A 20,593-nucleotide genomic window follows, 5' to 3' on the forward strand; every position below is an offset into this window, starting at 1 on the left:
CCAGGATAAATATTCAAAAAAAGTCACTTTATATATACATTTATACATGCATACACAAGACTACATACTAAACTGCACAGTATAGATTTAAGTTTCCACATATGCAAGTATGAAATGTGTATAATCTGTTTTGCTTGTTAGGTGATGGTATTTAGAAATACTTAGGTGTTGGCTAAGGAATGGAACCAATTTCAGGAGAAAAGTGTATTTTGGCTGATTTTTCTCTCGTTTTTTTTTTGCTTTAACTCCCCCAAGAATGCTCAGGTGGGCGGTAGAGTGATTGCCTAGGACATGTGCAGCCCTGGGTTAAAAGCTCAGCACTGCACAAACAAACAAAAACAGCCAGGAATGCCACGTATCCCTGTTAGTTTTATCCCCAGGCTCTCTTCTGGCCACCATCCGCAGAAAGCCAGTGAGAAGAGAGACCCAGTCAAGCACCTAACTGTGGGGTACCTGGAGGTGAGGGTGGGTCTGGTCCCTGGCCTCACAGCCTGAGGGTAACGATGCCCTTCCCATGGTTCCTTTCCACAACCCTGGAAGTTTCTCAGGGCCATTAAGGGCCTGTGAGTTCCCCAGCCTGACCACCCTGCGGCAGGTCCTAGGGAACTAGAACAGGTAGTCAAGATACAGCCCTTGTTCCCTGGAAGGTCTCCCCGCCATGTGATGCCCCACTCCGTTCCTGGAGGCTCCTCCACAGGCTGCTGCAGCCAGCCTGGCAATCTCTGGAGACAGGACTCCAGGACTTCGAGGACAGCTGGGCTCTGTATGCACACAGTCACAAGCCACCTGCCTCCCACGTCCTGTCCTTCTGGATCTGCTACCGAAGTGTGGCGCTCCTGGGAAAGTGGCTGTCTCAGACTAAATGACAGACTCTTTCCACTTTCGGGTGTCAGGGCTGGCGCTGGGCCTGCCACTGAGGCAGGCGCACCATAGCAGAGTCTTCTACAGAGAAAACCCAGCAGGCCACTTTCTACACCAGCCCCGGAGCTCACCCAGGCACCGTCCCGCATGGTGGCTTTTCCAGGCCCTCTCCCGTGCACAGACAGCCCTTCCTCGGCTTCTGCCTCCGCTGGTCCCCTCTGCCCTTGCGAGCCACTATGAGAGACCCCCTGCAGCCCGATACTGTCATGGTGTCTCCTCTTACTCCCTGACGGCACAGGGGCCGTCTCTCCTGCGTCCCAAGCCAAACACTTGTTTCCACTATCGGGAGAGCAGGGAAACCCCTCACGGCACCACCTGAGTCTTCCACGGGACTGAGAGCTCCCCAAGGATAAGCCGCATTTGGCCTCAGCAGGCCTGGCCAGCAAGTCTTCCCACAGCCCAGATGTCTGGAAATATTTGCCAATAAGACCGTGGGTAGCTAACTGTGTTGGACTTCGGTGCCTTTCTTGTTCTCTTGTGAGACTCTAATTTGTCCATCCATGTGACCTTTTCCTGCTCTACTTTTCCTTGGCTACAGGAAGTAGAGAGAAGCACCTCAGACTTCCTGGAAGGTTCCTGTATGACTCAGGACTCCACTGTTCAGCCATGGCCCTTTAGACACACACCTACACACACGGACGCATGCATGCATGCATGCATGCATGCATGCACACACAGCCCACACTGCTGTCATTCACTGGCTCCTCAGAAAAATGTAAGCACATGTGTGCTCCACACAGGGACATCACACCACCCCCAGGATCTCCCGATGCCCCAAGGCTGGTCACATGACCCATAGCCCCAGCCCCACCCCAGTCTCACGATATTGGAGAACGGAGGGATCCGGGATGCCCAGGAGCCAAAGGCGGCGATGCCACCCAGCAGGTAGCCGAAGACTTCCGGGTTTTCCTGCAAGAACGGATGTGTAGAGACTGTGCACATGTCCCAAAGAGCAACAAGCCCAACACAATCTCTTCTGCTTTTAGAAGGCTGCTCCTTCCAATGGCAAGAACCCTCACCCTCTCCAAGGGCACAAGGAGGGAAGTGTGACCTGTACCACCCCACATTCAGCCTTACCTGCAGCAGGCTTCCCAGCAGTCTCCGTTGTGGCCCTCGGACTGGGGCTGAAGCCTTGGGGACAGCAGCCCAGACTGCCCAGCCGGGACCCAGGCACAGCGGCAGAGCCAGGGCAAACACCCTGGCTCTCAGGTGCCTTCTGCTCTTCCTCTCCCTGCAGCTCCCACCTGCGGGAAACACCAGACCTCCCATGATGCTCCTGGACGACAGAATTCACCAGACGGCCGGTGAGGGGGGAAGCTGGTGTAGACTCTAGCCTCTGCTGAGTGTCTTGCTATGGCCGATCATGACCCCCTTCAAAGCCCTGGGGTCAAGTTCCTCTTCCAGAAACCGTCTCTCCTGACAGCGGCTGCTGCCTGTCCTCCTTGGAAGGAATCTTTTTTTTTTTTTTTTTTTTTTTTTTTTTGGTTTTTCGAGACAGGGTTTCTCTGTGTAGCTTTGCGCCTTTCCTGGAACTCACTTGGTAGACCAGGCTGGCCTCGAACTCACAGAGATCCGCCTGGCTCTGCCTCCCGAGTGCTGGGATTAAAGGCGTGCGCCACCACCGCCCGGCTGGAAGGAATCTTTTAATGCTAGTATCTAATGTGGACAGTAACCCCTCTTCTAGACTCCCATTCCCAATGACCATGTTCCAACCATTTCTGTCACTGGCACAGATAAGTGACTGGGCATCAAGCCACCCACTCTGTGAGCAGGAGAAACAGCAATGACAGAGGACATCTTTGTAGAGTTCCTTGGAACACGGGACACACGCTCTTCGGAGCATTATAAAGAATAATTTTCTCTGGGCAGTGGTGGCACACGCCTTTAATCCCAGCACTCTGGAGGCAGAGGCAGGTGGATCTTTGTGAGTTCGAGGCCAGCCTGGTCTACAGAGCAAGATCCAGGAAAGGAGAAACCCTGTCTTGAAAAACCAAAAAAAAAAAAAAAAAAAAAAAAAAGAATAATTTTCTTCTGAGCTACGTGGACTGGGTTGACCCATCGATGTGACCATCCTGCTTTTGGACAAGAGTCTAAGAACACTGACTGCTCTCTTCTCAGGAACCCCCAGTCCTACGTACTCAGGGCTATTCACCCCATCTCAGTCCCTCCAACCCTGCTCTTGCAGAGGCGATGCATGCCTGCCTCTGCCATCCATTTCCAGAAGCTGTGTGGCTTGGCTTGGGCAGCCAGACTTGCACACTGTCCCCTGAAGCCATCTACATCCCTGCTTCTGGCCTTGGCCCGTTCTGGTCTGCTTGCCTGTGACACCCACCAGTCATGGTGTCGTCATACGCTGTCACACACTTTCCTAGCTCCGACTCTCATCCCTCCCTGTAACTGCTTAGGGCCCCATCTTTCTCATGCAGCTGAAGCCAGGGATCGCATTCCTTTGTCTGGCTCTGAGTGTGGTAAGGAACGGGCACCGAGCGTATGGATGGACGGAAGAATGGAGGCAGAAGGCAGAAGGGATGACTGTGTGCGCACACTCACCAGACTTCGACTTGGATTTGGAGCCACAGACTGGGAAGAGAACGGACATAAAGTTCACGAAGTCGACAGCTGCTAGGTAGGCACCAGTGAACACCTGGAAGCAAATGGAGACAGAGTCTGGGCGATCAAGCACCAGCCCCGAGGTACCACAGCGCTGCCCTCTGGGAGATCCCCCCGACACACACACACACACCAGGTGAGTTATGCCGGGGCAGTATGGGTAGCTTCTGCTGTGGAGCTATATCCCAGACACAGAAGCGTTCTGAGACTCAGTTTCCCCATCTGTAAAACCAGCACACAACCAGGTCTCCCTCAATGACGGCCACATAGATGTCTGCAGACAATTCATGGCCAATATTGGAACCGGGACCTAGAAGAAGTCATTAATACCAGACAAGAGCTTCAATGGGAAGAGGGTACGTTGTGGCTTTGGAATCCGGCCCTGGCATTTATTAGAGGGCGGGCTTACAGAAAGCTTCACTGTGCCTCAGTTTCCACATCTGTAGCAGATGAATGATGACAGGCCCCCTATCACGGGACAGTTTCCGGAGTAAACGAGTTAATACACAAGGGGATCTCGGGGCCAAGGAGGCAGTTAAATATTTAACAAGTTCCTGCCAGCCATCCCTACTGGACACGAACAGAGCCTCATTCTACCCCACAAGCCAATGGAAAAGGGAGTCTGCTCCAGGGCCAGCACGACACTCTTCTCAGCAGGTTCAAACCTCTGAACCAGTGTCCTGACCACAAGGCTGCCCCCCCCCTTTAGCTCTGCCTGGGTGGCCACAAAGATAAAATCACGAGTTCCTTAAGGTAGGGCTCAAAAAAATATTCCTTGGGATATGCGTTGAGGGCTAGAACACTTTAGTTGAGGGCCCCCACTTGGGGGAAACTAGAACCGCTTTTCCCTGTGCCAAATCCCACATGACCACCCGGGGAAGGACTCGGCTGCCATTGCCAAGTCTCAGCCCTGCAAACAGTAACGGTAATGACTATTTGCTGAGCGTCTCCTAGGAGCCGTGTACAGTGACAATACAGAGGTGACTAAGTCCCTGTTCTTCTGACGACGGTGACTCACTGTGGTGGCCTGAAGGAGAATGGCCTCCATAGGCGCATACGTTTGGATGCTTGGACCCCAGCTGGTGGAACTGTTTGGGAAGGACTAGGAGGTGTGGCCTTGCTGGAGGAGGTGTGTCACTGGGGGCTGGGTCTTGAGGTATCAAAAGACGGAAGCCCTTTCCAGCGCCTCTGTCTCTTACTTGCAGATCCAGATGTGAGCTCTCAGCTGTCCCTGCCACCACGCCTTTGCTCTGCCGTCATGAACCCCAACCCTCTAACCCAGAAGCCCCATTTAACACTTTCTTGTATGGGTCGCCCTGGTCATGGTGTTTTGTCACAGCAACCGGAAATTAACCAAGACACGGCAAGATAAGAAAAGATAGCAGACTGGGCGTGGCGGTGGTGGCACACGCCTTTAATCCCAGCACTCAGGAGGCAGAGGCAGGCGGATCTCTGAGTTCGAGGCCAGCCTGGTCTGCAAAGTGAGTTCCAGGACAGCCAGAGCTACACAGAGAAACTCTGTCTTAAAAAAAAAAAAAAATAAAAAATAAAGACAACAACAACAACAACAACAAAAACCACAGCAGAAAGGAGCTTGGAGCACTTGTGGAAGAGGTGTGTTACCATTTCACACAGGGAAGGCCTTATTGTGTGTGTGTGTGTGTGTGTGTGTGTGTGTGTGTGTGTGTGTGTATGTGTGTGTACAGACACATGTGTGTACAGCCTAGTGTAAGTGTTTACCCTAGGAGAAGAAGTCATGGGATCCCCTGGAGTTGGATTTCACACCATTATAAGTCACCTGACACAGGTTCTGGGACCCAAACTCTAGTCCTCTGTGCCTGCTCTTACCCACTGGGACATGGCTGCAGCCCCGGGAGGCTTTGCTTTAGAAGGCGGCTTTGAACAAGCACTTGAAGGGGATGAGGCTGGGCCGTGTGGACACTGAAAGAGCACTTGAGAAGGCAGGAAGGACAAGGCACAGGTTCTGAGAGGAAACTGCTCGGCGGGCCGAGGGAAACGACAGAGGAGGCCTCTGTGGCTGCCGCGGAGAGGCAGAAGCCAGGCTTGTGCGGGACCTACCTGGATCGTGAGCTGTCTGGCCAGAATGGCCCCCACGGTGTCACATAGGCTGGTCAGGAGGCAGAAGGCCGCGCACAGTGTCGACTGGTCCCGGCCACATTTCTTGGTGCACCTCAGGTAGAGAACCCTGAGGTGACAGGAGTGTGAACAGAACACAGGGGTTGTGAGTTGGAGACGAGGCCAGAGATGACACCTAGAAGAGGCAGCTGTAACCTCTGTTCTGGGAAGCATCGTCTCCACGCTAATCCCTAGGTGTAGCATGTTTCTGGGTTTAGCATTCAGGTGGGGAAGAAAAGAGCAGAAGATCCACGAGACCATGCCAGGAATTGGAGCTGTACTTGTAGACATAGCGTCCTCTTCTACAGAAGGGGGAGACCAGCCGGGCAAGGGGCATGCACCTCAGATTCTTCCAAGCCTCGGCATGTTCGGAAACACCTGTGATCCTAGCACGTGGGAAGCAGAAGCAGGAGGTCTCGAGTTCGAGGCCAGCTTGCACACTACATAGGAGGTTCTGTCTTTAAGAAAAGAGAAGGGTTCTTTTCTTTCTCCCTCCTCCAGATCAGGCGGGGTCAAGGTACAGAGCCCTCCCCTCCCTCACACGCTAGCTGTTAGGTTTGATTTTCTGAAAGGGAAACAGTTTCTAAAAGTCACCACCACCACCCCAGCGCCACTAACAATAGCGATGATTGCCTAAATTTAAAAGGCAATTTGTTTCTTTGAAATGAGAGTGAAATCTACCCAGTCCATCTGTGCAGTGGGTGGCAGACTCTGCCAGTTGAGCAATTTGTGCATGTTCAGAATGCAGGGAAAACAAAAACGGAACTGCGGAGCGGCAGGCAGCGCAGTGCTCTGCCCCCCTCCCCCCCACTCCCCAGGTCTCCAAGCGGCTGGCTCCTCTCCAGCTCTCTCCCCACTGTTCACACACCTGGGTCATACGGGGGGGGGGGGGGGGCAGACTCGTAGAGGCCAGAGACTCTCTGGCAATATCACCAATGCTGCCTCCACCCCACTGGGTGTCAGGTGTCCCCCGGCTGGTTTTTTACAGAGCAATGGGCCAGGAGCAGCTCCCGCTTCATCCACTCAGACGGGATGGCTGGTGCTCACTCCATTGATCCGGTTCTGAGCCCCGGTCCCAAAGACCATAGTTACAGAAGGAAGGCTGTTAACCCAATGCCCTAAACCTTTCTGGGTCTGCCAGCCCCGAGCCTGAAGCACAGAGTGTTATCATTAGCTAAACATCTACGCTCTGGGCTGCTAAAACCAATCCAAGGTCAAGGAGTGAAGACCCAAATTAGCAATGTTTTATTTCAGCCTCTGTATAGGAGAGAGGAGAATCCGCAGCCTAGGGGGTCGATGTGAGCAGATGCAGGATCTGACTTCAGGCTGGGGCCTTCGCCTATGCCCTGTTGCTCGCGGGCATGTCCTCCAAGCTCTGGGGGGGGGGGGGGGGGCAGGACTCCTGGACCGACCTTAACCTAGCCCACACACCACACCGTGGAAGACTGGTTCTCTGCAGACAGAGGAGGAGAGGGGTTTCGGGAGTGGTGGGGTCCTGGGAGGAGAGGGCCATGTCTAGCCTCAGGCTGGGTGAAAGACAGAAGCCTTGCTCTCAAGCCTGCACAGCCGGGCCTTCTCAGCACACTGCTGAACCTCGGCAAGCCTCGGTTCCAGGGGCAAGCATGCCCAACAGTGTGGGCAGCATGGGGTGGCTGAGGAACAAAGGAGACAATGCCCATGAGAAAGGAGATGGTGCCCGTGGCGCCCTCTTACCTTGCGCCCCCTGACTGGATAGCTCAGTCCCTGAAGTCTGCCTGTGTTACTGCATACTCACTCAGTAGGCAGGCTCCTCATCGGAAAGCGTGCTAACAGAACCTACCTTAGGGACTGGGCCAGGCAAGGACCAAGGGCGTGAAGAAATGCAGCCCAGGTCCAGAGCGTCTTTCCTGGACTCCACTCACTAGGCAATGGGACTGCAGATTCGATGAACCACTGGCGGAGGGTCTGAGGGGTTGTCCCTGAGCGCTAAGGTGAGCCAGTGCCAGCAGTGGGGAAGAGCGATGACGCACCCTCCCTCTCCTTCCTGGGTATACTTGGGTGGTTGAAGACCTGGAAGTTTCACCCTCAGAACCCAGGCGACAGGGACTACCTGGCCAACCCACTGCAAGGTAGACACAAGCAAAAATAACTGTGGCCGGAGTCGGAACACCACTTCCCCACCTCTTCCCAGCTTTGGGTGAATTACAACTAGAAAACATCAAGGGACTTGCTAGGGTTCCCTAAGGGTGGGTGGCAGAGCCAGCGCCATAACGGTGTTTAATGAGCACTTACTAAGTCCTTTGCCGGGCCTGCCTCATTTAATCCTCACATTCCTTTCCGGAGGCATATCCGCACTCACGGGAGGCCCAAAGGCTCACTACACCTTGCCCTTGCTCCCCCGCGCCAGCCAGCAGGGAAAGGCTGACAATAGAAGCCAATCCAAGCCGCCCCCACTGCACCACCCAGCCTCCTGCCGCCGGCTCACAGCCCAGCTTCCCCGTGCTGGGAATGCAGAAGGGACTCCACGACAGTCCACAGAGCAGTGTCAGATCTGACCCCGGACTTGAGCTGCTTCCCGGAGGCCTCCCGCCCCCCGCCCCCGGGTTTCCTAGAGAGGCGAGCGAGCGGCGCCCGATCTCCCCTTCGCCCGGGTCCCGGCCCCCTTACAGCGCGTGGGCGGCGATCCAGCAGCAGGCGGCGCAGATCCACAGGCCGAAGGAGATGCAGACGCGGCGGCGGGCGAAGCAGCGGTCCAGGTAGTCCCAGTTCCAGAGCGGGGACGCGGCGCCGGCCCCCTCCTCCATGGCCCGGCCGAGCCTCCCGGGAGCCGACCCCGGAGGAAAGTTGCCGGACCGCACCGCTCCCGGGGCCTCGCCTATTGTCGGGGTCTGCGGGCCGCGGGCCCGCCCCCTAGCGGTGGAGCCGCGCGCAGCCGCCGCACAAAGGAGGGCGCCGCCAGCACCCGGTCCCTTTGCGGGTTCACGAACCCCGGTGGCCAAGCCAGACGATACCCTGGCGCTGCCAAGCGCTCCTAGGGGTGGGGTGGGGGACCCTCCTCCCCTCCTGCCCCCCCGAGGCGCGAGGTCACTGGTTAAAAAGGTGCAGCACAGAAGGGTGGGTGGGGGACGGAGCGGGCACAGATCGCCTCTGCTTTCCTCCTTTCCCTCTGCCGAAGCTGTCAAGGGCATGCATGCCCGGCGCCACCCAGTCAGTGTCCCCAGACCCAGCCAGGGAGGGGTTAATTCTGGAACTTGCGGCTCCCATCCAGCCGCAGGGCCACACAATTAGGTAAATGAATGTTTATTCTTCTTTAAAGCAAACCATTAGATATATATTTTCAAGGTGTCTTTATTGGTTTCAATAAGTTTGTCCAAAGCACAGCACACCGTCACTTAACTGTTTATTTACTTTTGAGGCAGGGTTTTGCCTCGTGGCCCAGGCTAGCCTGGAGCTCACTGTGTAGCCTCCAGGTGGGCCTCCAACTCAAAGACCTCCTGCTTCATTCAGCCTCCCCGGTGTTGGGATTACAGAACGGTCCACAGTGGTGACTGCTGCTCGGACAAATGAGATGTCGCTGTGGTCTGAACATTCGTGTCCCCTCCAGTTCCATATATTGCAACTTAATCACAAAGCGGAGCGGTGGTGGCGCACGCCTTTAATCCCAGCGCTTGGGACGCAGAGGCCGGCAGAGTTCCAGGACAGTCAGGGCTACACAGAGAAAGCCTGTATCTGGTGCTGGCCTGTGGGCGCTCCATCCTCAGCTTCTCCGGGGAAGCCAGAGATCCTCCGCTCACTGACTTACTAAACTGGGACCCCTCCACATGTCACCATCACACCAGCATCAAGGTGGGGAAGCCAAATGCTCTCAGTTTATACTTAGGCATCGCTATTGTTTTTGTTTCTGCTACCGAGACAGGATTTGTTAAATAGTCAAGACGACCTTGAACTTTTGATCTTTCTGTCTCCACCTCCCAAGTGCTGGGATTACAGGCCTGCCACGTGACACCACATCCAGCTCTACACCCGTTTTCCTCTGTATTACAACTTTCCCTCAGGCTTAGCATACACCCCCCTCGTGGCTAGACCAAATTAAACAATTCCAATTTAGTTATTGTGTGTGTGAAGGTATCAGGAGGAGAGTCACCCTGAGATGTGTGGTCGCCTAGAACTGTAATCCAGACACTCAGAAGGCTGAGGCAGGAGGAGCAAAGTCCCAGGCCAGTCTGGGCTATATAGTAAAAACTATGTCAGAGGGGAGTGAGAGAGAAATATGAATCATTCTGCTTGTAAAAAAAAAAAAAAAAAAAAGCAGACCAGGCCAGTGGCATGGCTCACTGGCTTAAAGTGTGTGCTGCCAAGCCTGAAGACCTGAGTTCAATCCCTGGGGCCATCTGATGGAAGGAGAGACCTGACTGTGGTGGTCTGAATAGGAATGGCCCCCATAGACTCAGGTGTTCAAGGGCTTGGCCCAGAGGGAGTGGCACTGTTGGGAGGTGTGGCCTTGGTGGAGGAAGTGTGTCACCGTGGGGGTGGGTTGGGAGGTCTCCTATGCTCAAGCTACACCCAGTGTGGCACTCAGTCTCCTGCTGCCGCCTGCAGATCAAGATGTAGAGCTCTCAGCTCCTTCTCCAGCACCATGTCTGCCAGCATGCCTCCATGGTTCCCACCATGACGATAACAGACTAAACTTTGAACTATAAGCCAGCCCCAATTCAATGTTTTCCTTTATAAGAGTAGCTGTGGTCATGGTGTCTCTTCACAGCAATAGAAACCTTAACTAAAACACTGACCCCACAAGTTGTCCTCTGAGTTCCACACTTGAATGTGCTCACATTTGCACACACACACACACACACACACACACACACACACACACACACACACACAGCTGTCAGCACACGGCTGTGGACCTGACACAGCATTGGGGATTTGGAGCAGAGAACGCAACCTCTCTGCACTCATATGTGTTCCTACTTAAAAGTGAGGTGATGGCCGGGGGGTGGTGGTGGTGGTGGCGGCGGCGGCGGCAGCGGCGGCGGCGGCGCACACCTTTAGTCCCAGCACTTGGAAGGCAGAGGCAGGTAGATCTCTGTGAGTTCAAGGACAACCTGGTCTACAGAGACAGTTCCAGGACAGCCAGGGCTGTTTCACAGAGAAACTGTCTTGAAAAACAAACCAAAACAAAACAAAAGGAGGCGACAGAAGCACCCGCCTTAGTGTCCTGTGACACTAGAAATCCTATGGTTCAAGCAGAGACACGTGCCAACGGTGGAAGTTAACCCTCTTGTCGTCATCCTAAGGAAGCCGGGTTCAAAGACAGCGAAGAAAAGTCAGCTAACGGCAGGGAGACCATGGCTCAGCTGTCGGTCCCTTCCCGACCCCTGCCACCTTGGGCTACCTCTGTTCCTGCGTCCCCTACATGCTCATCTCCTGTCAAACTTCCCTTCCAAGCTCAGCTTTGATTTTTTTGAGCCAGGGTCTTACTATGTAGGCCGGGCTAACCTGGAACTTGCTATATAGATCAGGTTGGCTTTGAGCTCAAGAGACCTGTCCGGCTCTGCCTCCCCAGTGCTGGGATTTAAGACGTGCATCCAAGCTTCCTTTCTGCTGGGTTTTGAGACAAGCTCTTACTATGTAGCCCAGGCTGGCCTGCAACTCCGTACTCAGTATAGAGTACCCTCTAATTCACAGTGATCTTCCCGCATCAACACTGGAACTGTAGGTGTGGGCACCACACAGGGCTCTTCAGTGTGGCAGGACTCAGCCGTGAGTGGGTTTTGTAATTTTTCTCTGTGAGTGGGTTTTGTAATTACCAGGCATTTCTTTGTAGCTCAGGCTTTCTGTTCCTTCCAGATTCAACCTCAGTAGGTTGTGACTGTCCGGTTTATTTCCTCTGGGCTAGCTATCGACTCTCATCCCTTAGATCCACGTGCTCCGCTATCTACTTGCTTTTTCCTGTTGTGTCTAATTGAACTGGTCCAAGCCAGACTCTTGGTTTTCCCTCCCAAAGTTCCAGGACTTGGTGTCAGCTGAGGCAGAAACACCACGGTGGTAGAACACAGGCCGCCGCCGCCGGTCTCAGGCTTTTGGCCCGAGGTCCCAGCACAGCCCTGTAAAGGCCTTCTTAGAAACAAGGACGGAATGGCTTCCTGAGAAAGACACAGTGGAGGTCCTGGGGCTCCGAGGGGAGATGAGACGGTGTCTGAAGAGAACACCTCCGGCTCATCCGCCCCTGGCAGCTCCTCCCAGAGTCCCGCAGCCGCGTAGGAGCTTAGACCTCACTTTTGGGCCTCAGTCCAGACTCTCTGAAAAGCAAACCTACCAAGAGCCTGAGGCTCGGCTCCTGGGCAGTGGGCCACCTTGCTTCTCCCAGGCATTTCCTGCTGGCAGTGGCAGGGCGGCCTCAGGCATTGTCCTGCGAAGGAGGAAGGGCCGGGCCTGGGCCTCCCGCAGGAGCTTTCCTTTTGGTGAGGGCCCAAGGCTGAGGGACCGGGTTTCCTGCCAGCCTCTGTAACCAAGTGCAGCCCGGACAGGAAGGGCCGTGGCTGTGAACAGCCACAGGGGCCGAAACAAAAACAGCCCCCACAGGTCTCTTCCCTCGCTAGAGAGACACCGGCCCTCTTCCAAGGTTGTCATTTTCCAGAGCCGGGGACTTGAACTTGCCATGTTCTTCCTGCCTCAAGCTCTCTCTCTCTCTCTCTCTCTCTCTCTCTCTCTCTCTCTCTCTCTCTCTCTCTCTCTCTCTCTCTGAAAAACTCTAATCTTTAGAAAGGTAAAAGAACAGCATCTAGCATTCCCAGTCCTTAATACTCTGCCTCATCTGCTCCCTCTCTCTCTCCCGCTCTGAACCACTTGAAATTTCAGCCATCATGACTGATTGTTGACTCCAAGGACACACCTTTCTCTCTCATTTTTGAATATTCTATGGATTTAAGACTCTTCTTTTCTCTCTCTCTCTCCCTTTCTTCTTCCCTCCCTCCCTCTCTTCTTTCTTTTGAGACAGGGGTTCTCTGTGTAGCCCTGGCTGTCTCACTCTGTAGACCAGGCTGGCTTCGAACTCACAGAGCTCCATCTGCTTCTGCCTCCTGAGTGCTGGGATTAAAGGCGTGCGCCACCACTACCCAGCTAAGACTCTTCTTTTAAAAGTTCAGTGCGAACACCTGTAGTTAAAGCATGTGGGAGGCTGAGGCAGGGTGATCACCACAGGTTTGAGGCCATCCTGGGCTACAGAGTGTTCTAGCCACGTCCATCCCACACATACGGCAATGACACCCGGTATGTAACCCACATGGAAATTTGCTCACTTGTTGTAAAGCGTGGTTTTCCTAGTACAAGATTCAGTGATTGAGTTGTGAGTCCTTTAGTCCAGGTCTCTTCTATTGTGTCCAAAGGCTGGAGTTTCCTCGTGGTTTCCTCGTGGGCCTGGTGATCAGACGTTTGTGAGGACAGACTGTGGCAGTCACTCCTGTCACACATATCAGTGCTGCCACTTACCCTGGTGTCGACTTTGGTCTCTCCTTTAGGTGACATCAGCTCTCTCTCCCCAACAAGTGTAATGTAGTCACTAAGAGAGTGATAGTTTAAAATCCCTGGAGAAAGGCACTTGACACCAATCCTGATGATCCGAGTTCAAGCCCCATGTCCCACATGGTGGAAGGTGATAACTGACTGCCCCGAGTTGCCCTCTGACCTCCACATGTTCGCCATGGTCTGTGTGTCCCCACCTCACAATCACACTACTCCAGCTCCCCAGGAAGCTTTGGTTTCCGCATCCACTGACAGACTGGCCCTGGATCTGTGCTGTTGCTGGTGATTGTGTCAATTTCAGTCTTAGGGTTCTATTGCTGTGAGTAGACACCATGACCACAGCAATGCTTATAAAGGAAAGCATTTAACTGGGGCTGGCTCACAGTTCAGAGTTCTAGTCCATTGTCGTTATGGTGGGAAGCCTGGTGACATGCAGGTGGACATGGTGCTGGAGAGGAGCTGAGAGTTCTACATCTGGATCCACAGGCAGCAGGAAGAGAGAGAGACACTGGGCCTGGCTTGAGCTTCTGAAACCTCAAAGCCCACCCCCAGTGACACACTTCCTGTACAGGAGGGAATGGATACTTGGTACCATAAACCTGGTCAAAAGTACCCATGGCAGGGGAGGTCATTGAAATAGCATCGGATTGTTTTTTTTTCAATGTTTACTCCGGCCTTAACCAGAGAAGACTCCAGTGAAAGGTAGAAAATGCAGAGGCTCATGGCTGCACCAGGTGCTTCTCATAAGTGACAGAAGAGTCCTCAGCCCTAAGCAAGGCATTTATATCATTCCCTATAAGGCTCGGGGAACATTGTGGGAGATGGGGTGGGGGGGCTGTCCTCCTTCTGTAAGAGCCAGAAGACAAGGAGAAGGGCTTCATAATGTCAGTTCTGGGCGAGACGCAGCCATTACATCCATGAACTCCCAGCAGCTTCAGGTGCCTCCACGGGATGCGCACAAGAATGCGCCCATCAACAGTCAGGTGTGGATGGACGAGCCCCGCCCCTCCCCGCTAAACCGTTGCCCTGACGGATTCAGGGAGTGAGGGAGTCAGTGCCTTCAGCTGTATAAACACTGAGCCAGCCAGGCTGCAAGGCACACTTCTAATCTACCGTCACACAGCCTGGTAAGACTAAAGGGGCCCCAAACGGACCCAAGCCGCGCGGTGGTGGTGCACACCTTCAATCCCAGCACTCTGTGAGTTCGAGGCCAGCCTGGTCTACAGTGCGAGATCCAGGACAGGCACCAAAACTACACAGAGAAACCCTGTCTCGAAAAACCAAAAACCAAAGCAAAACAAAACACCCCCCCCCCCAAACGTCAGGAATCTGAAAAAAGGGATGGGGGAGGGTTGATATAGATAGAAGAGAGATAAGAGAGGCGAGGAGAAGGAATCAGAATGTGTTCTTTTCAAGTTTGAAGTTATCAAAAACAACAACAAAAAACTAAGTTAATAGAAGAAGGAGGGGAAAAAAACTTCAAACAACGGTGCTTGGTTTGAGTCTTTAGTTCAGCAGAGAAATAGGTAGAGAACACAAATAGTGGCCAGTGCCACGTAGGGCCTGAAGTCTGCTGTCACCTTCCTCTTATCTCCCCAAAATGGTTTTCCACATCTCTACCCCTGACCACTAAGGCCCAGGAAAATATAACTGCCATCCCAGTTCAGTCAGAGAGACAACAGCAACTTCTGGGAGTAAGTTAAAAGCTCTGGTTTTTGTTTTGTGTTCTGAAGAACACTTTCCAAAAAAATAATTCTCTCCAGCATTTCTTTCTTCAGTTGCTGCAGCCTTCAAACCAAGATGACGACACTCGGCAATTCCAACTGTTGTTGAACAGAGCAACCTGTGTCCCGGAAAGAACCACAGTATCCGGATTTGACCTTTAGAGATGCACACAAAGACCAGAGAAGAGCCAGCGTGGTGACGCACACCTGTAATCCCAGCACTTCGGCTCAGGGCAGGAGGAGCACATGGTTGGGGCCAGCCTGGGCTACAGACTGAGATCTTGTCTTCCCCAAAATAAAAATGAATATAAAGGAGGAATCACGGCAAACATAAGAATCTGAGTGAGGTTAGTAAAATAAAGGCGGCAAAGGATATAGTCTAGTCTCTCTGAATTCCTGATCTGCCTGTCCTCTGTCACTGTAAGAAATGACTCAAAAGTGATCTGACCACTGTTTCCCTTAGCATGGTAACAGGGATGATACACAGAGCACCTCTAAGGAGCTGCCCACACAGGCACGGGCTACAGCCAGAAGAGAGGAGACTTTCAGAGCCACACTTTGACTCACACACACACCCAGAGGCCCAGTCACCAGCAATGGACTCTATTAGCAAAAAGAAAGACAGGTTTGCAAATATTTTCAGTTTAATGCCCCAGCCCACCCATGTTCCTCAATTAAACAAATGCAAAACCCCTGGGTGGCTCTTGCTACACTCAGAAATCAGGCATTAGTTCTGATCCAAGAGTATTGGGGAGGGGAGGCCCCGCTCATCAGAGACACCTGGAGAGAAAGGGCTTTTCACTGAGAACAGTCCCACCTACCTTACTGCACCTCCCTGGGAGGGTCGGAAGTCTGGAATATCCAGGCTCATCTACACCACACGGCTTCAACATAAACAGGCTCATCTATACCACCCTGCGACATAAACATGATAAAACTCAGGAGATGTAGATGCCATCCTTTTATTTCCTAGAGTCCCACGGATGAGAAAAACAATAAAAGTTAAATTCCTTGTGTATCTTCTAATGCTGAACAGATGCCCCCCCTCCCCCGTCTGCTCCTGGATGCACATCCCACAAAAATGCAGAGTATTTCCTTCAAGTCAGGTCTGAGGACTATGCTGGAAGTGGTGGATTCCACGGAAATGTCCCCCTGAGGCTCATATTTTTGAGTACTTGGTCCCCAGTGGGTGGAACTGTTTGGGAAGGATTAGGAGGTACTGCCTCCTTGGAAAAGGCATGTCAGTGGGGGTGAGCTTTGGGGTTTCAAAAGACTCATGCCATTCCCAAAGTGCTCTCTGCCTCTTCTTTTCGGATAAAAGATGGGAGCTCTCAGCTGTTCCTGCTGCCATGCCTTTGCACCGCCATCATGGACTCTGACCCTCTGAAACCATACGCCCAATTAAAGGCTTTCTTTTATAAGCTGCCTTGGTCATGGTGTTTTGTCACAGAGATAAAAAAATAACTAAGACACTGGCCAATAGCAGCCGGTGCTATATGTGGCTATTTATACCAAAGATACTTAAGTACAAACAAAAATTCAGGTCCTCCGCCATACTGGTCACACTTCAAGCGCTGAACAGTCACTGCAGCTATAGCAACCTTGGCCAGTGCAGGTCACAGCTCCATTACAGCAGCAAGTTCAGGTGGACAGTGCTACATTTCACATGGGAAACCTGAGCCTGGACACGTACAATACTACAGAACAATGAGAACAAATGGTCTGTCATCACACGTACTATGGATGACCCCCACAATGGTGGACTGCAGAATTCAGACTCCCAAGAGCACATACTGTAGATTCTTTTTCTCTACAATACAAAGGCAGAGGATAGGTCAGAACAGAGAGGCTGCCAAGTAGCAGCTAACAGGAAGCTGGGGTGTAGGTCACGCGTGGAGCCATGATCAGGCTGCTTTTTATCTGTACACCGTGGCTTGTGACTTTCTGTAGACATAGGAGAACATTCAAAATCCAGTTTAGGGGCTGGAGAGATGGTTCGCAGGTTGAGAGCACTGACTGCTCTTCTAGAGGACCAGGGTTCAATTCCCAGCGCCCACATGGCAGCTTGCCTGTCTGGAACTCTGGTTCTAGGAGGTTCAGTGCCTCTTCTGGCCTCCGAGGGCAGCAGGCACACAATTGATGTACAGACATATTTGCAGGCATATTACCCACACACATAAAGATAAATCTCAATTAAAAATAAATAAATAAATAAATAAATAAATAAATAAATAAATAAATAAATAAATAAATAAAAACTATCCGGTCTACCGCGGACCACATTTTTCATGGGTATTGACATTTGCCTGTTGCCTGTGCAAAATTGTCTCCCTTTATCCAGGGAGGGGACGGAAGGACCCTCTTCCCTTCGAGGGTCTTCCATTCTTAACTGGAAAAACAGCGTGCTGAACCCAACACAGGGCAAGTAGACACGGAGTGAGATTTTTGGATGATTTCCCTCACTTCCAAACCAAACAAGAGAAAAACCCGTTAAAGCAATGTGTCCCTGAGAAGGGTTCTGGCTTGTTGGCAGTATTTCCAGTTTATCTCCCCCACCCCCTCAAAAAAGAAAACCAAACATATGTGGCTATTGGCTTCTTGGGAAGAACCTCGACTTCCTTCTAATTTCCTGAAAGTAAACAGAAGACAGATGCATGGCGGGTTACCATTCATAAAATGTGGGGCAGGTTACCATTCATAAAAGTGGGACAGTGATAGCGATGACTAATTCATAAAGCTAGACCATAAACCTCCACGTGGACAGACATCAAAGCATCCGGCAAGGAAAACTTAACGAGAGACATTCAGAAGCAAAGGTCGAAAATGGGAATTCCCCTGTCAGGATGCCCTAGCTCAGGCGCCTCAGATTCCAAGCAAGGACCGCAGCTCAGTTTCCTTGCTGTGGAGGTACGCACAGGAAGCCAAGAAAGGGGAGAGGGTGATGGGAAAGAAGAGCCCTGCAGGGTGAATGAGATGGGCATTGTGGGCAGCTGGGCTCACTTCACTAGCATCTTTTGAAGGCCGTACAGAATGAACCCACTGTGTGACGGGGAGGCTGAGGTACCAGCCCTCATCCTTACAAACTCCATGGAGTTTACATGGAGTGCCCAGAACATGCAACCTGCCTACCACATAGATGAACTATAGACGAATGGTTGCCTAAGGCAAGAAGGGGGGATCCAGGATATGTAGAGTTTTGGTTAGGGCTTCTATTGCTGTGATAAAACACCATGACCAAAAGCAACGTGGGGTAGGAAAGGGTTTGATTTGTTTACACTTCCACATCACAGCCCATCATTGAAAGAAGTCAGGGCAGGAACCTGGAGGCAGGAACTGAAGCAGAGGCCCTGGAGGATGCTGCTTATTGGTTTTGCTCAGCCTGTTTTTTTTTTTTTTTTTTTTTAATAGCACCCAAGACCACAGTCCAAGGGTGGCACTGCCCACAGTAACCTGGTCCCTTCCACATCAATCATCAATCAAGAAAAGGCAGCACAGGCTTGCGTAATCTGGAGGGGGCATTTTCTCACTTGAGGCTCCCTCTTCCAAAATGACTGTAGTTGTTTGGTTGTGGTTACGTAAAACTAGCCAGCACAAGTAGATTCGGGACTGATGGCTTCTTAGGTTGGGCTCTTTATTGGGGATGGGAGGATAAAAATGTTCTAAAATTTCCTATAGTGGCACAGCTCTGGATATGTTAATGGGTTGTATGCTTTTTACCAGTAAACTGCATGGTGTGAGATTTTTCTGTCACTATGTGCTGTGGGATGTCTTTTGGTATATTGTGAATATGTGTTGCTGATTGGTTAATAAAGAACCTGCTCTGGCCTATGGCAAGTCAGGTTATAGCCAGGCAGGAAATCCAAGAGAGAGACCGGAAGAAGAAAGGCAGAGGCGGAGGAGACACCTGCCTGCTGCTAAAGGAACAAGAAGATGTCAGCAGACTGGTAATGCCACGGCCATGTGGCAACATATAGATGAATAGAAATGGGTTAAGTTATAAGAGCTAGCTAGCAAGAAACCTGACTCACAGACCATAGTTTGTAAACAGTATAAGCCTCTGTGTGTTTACTTGGAGCCAAACGGCTGCAGGACATGGGTGGGAGAGATTAGCCCTGACCAGGGAGAAACTTCCCGCTACAACTCTAGGCTTTGTCCATCAGTATCAGTTTCTGTCTGCCTTTCAGCAGATGGCCCAGAGTTTTCATGTTCTGACTCTTGTTCCCCTTCTAAACACCAAGGTGTGATGGCTTATGCATGTAATCCCAGCACGCAGGAGGCTGAGGCAGGAGAATTGCCATGAATTTGAGGCCAGCTAGGGCTCTACCCAGCGAGCTCCAAGCCTGAACAATAGAGTAAGACCGTTCAAGAGGCGTGTTCCTTCCTGAAGTGGGATACCATAACTGTGGTTTGGGCTTAAGTCAACTTCAGCTCTGAGAGGAATTAACTCTTACCCATTACTGCTTCTCTGAGATGGGGTCATGCTAAGCTACCTAGGATTCCTCACCCTCCTACCTCAGCCTTCCGAGTGCTGGGATTACAGGTAGATACCTATTTTTCATTTATTTCTGAGTAGCTGAGAGCCTCTGATCCTCCTGCCTCTGTGGGTGGATTCTTAGCATGACCAGTCCTTCATTATTTAAATGAAGAATGCAATATACGTCACTGTTCACATGTATACACGGTTACCTATTTTTTCATACCTAGAATCCCGTTAGGACTTCAGGGTCCCATGAGATCCGGCTATAGCGAACTTCCATAGTGCTTGCTTCCTGTTTACAGGGCGTCCCGACTTTGGCTCCTTTGTTGTTGTTGTTTTTTTGTTTTTTTATATCCCAACTGCAGTCTCCCCCACCCCCTCCATCTCCTCCTCTGTTTCTCTTCAGAAAAGGGCAGGTCTCCCATGGATATCACCCAGCCATGGTAATATATATCAAGTGAGACTAGGTTCCTCCTATTCTTTTAGGGCTGGATGAGGCAATCCAGTAGGAGGGAAGGGTCCCCAAAGCAAGCACCAGAGACAGCCCTGCTCCCACTGTTAGGAGTCCCACAAGACCAAGCTACACACTGTAATTAATATATGCAGAGGGCCTAAGTCAGTCCCATGCAGGCTCCCTGGCTGGTGGTTCAGTCTCTGTGAGCTCCTGCGAGCCCAGGTTAGTTGGTTCTGTGGGGTTTCTTGTGGTATCCTTGACCCCACTAGCTCCTACAATCCTTCCTCCCCCAACGTTGGTTTCTTTGCGGATTGTTTTTCTGCTACAGGGTAGCTGACTGATAAATATTTGCTGAATGTAGTTTCTTACTGGGTGTGGTGAGTCACACCTGTAAGCCCAGCTCTTAGACTGCGGTGAGGATTGCCTGAGTGTGAGGTATGCTCCGGGCACTTGACAGGGGCAGCGAGGGAACGAAGATATGACAGACACACAGAAAAACTGGAGTTGGGTGGATGGAGGCTGCTGATGGAGAGACCACAGCACCCTCGAAGCTCCCCGTTTGTTGTATAGAGTTGAACAGAGGCAGGGTTTTTACATACAGCTGAATCAGGAGGCGGGGTTTATGGTACAGAGCTGGACCAGGGAGACAGGGTTAGCTCATCTCTGTAGGAGAAAGCAGTCTCTGGACTGGTAACTGTTCAGAGGGAGAAAGCTACTGTGGACATTTACACATCACCATCAACACCTACACACAGACCAGAAGGG

The 20,593-nt window shown here is 52.0% G+C and overlaps 1 protein-coding gene across 2 annotated transcripts in view; it reads right to left on the reverse strand.

Moving 5' to 3' along the window:
• Tmem44 (transmembrane protein 44) overlaps window positions 1-8,551 on the reverse strand; it is a 33,986-nt gene extending 25,435 nt beyond the window's left edge. For both annotated transcript variants that reach the window (XM_015993309.3, XM_006974569.4), the window contains exons 1-5: window positions 8,314-8,551; window positions 5,611-5,737; window positions 3,472-3,565; window positions 1,999-2,165; window positions 1,744-1,830 (exon numbers count right to left, since the gene is read on the reverse strand). In XM_015993309.3, the coding sequence (XP_015848795.1) occupies window positions 1,744-1,830; window positions 1,999-2,165; window positions 3,472-3,565; window positions 5,611-5,737; window positions 8,314-8,450 (612 nt within the window). In that variant the 5' untranslated portion in view covers window positions 8,451-8,551. The remainder of the gene's footprint in view (window positions 1-1,743; window positions 1,831-1,998; window positions 2,166-3,471; window positions 3,566-5,610; window positions 5,738-8,313) is intronic.
• Between the last annotated feature and the right edge of the window lie 12,042 nt (window positions 8,552-20,593).

This window comes from Peromyscus maniculatus, chromosome 12 (assembly GCF_049852395.1).
Source record: "Peromyscus maniculatus bairdii isolate BWxNUB_F1_BW_parent chromosome 12, HU_Pman_BW_mat_3.1, whole genome shotgun sequence".
NCBI lineage: Eukaryota > Metazoa > Chordata > Mammalia > Rodentia > Cricetidae > Peromyscus > Peromyscus maniculatus.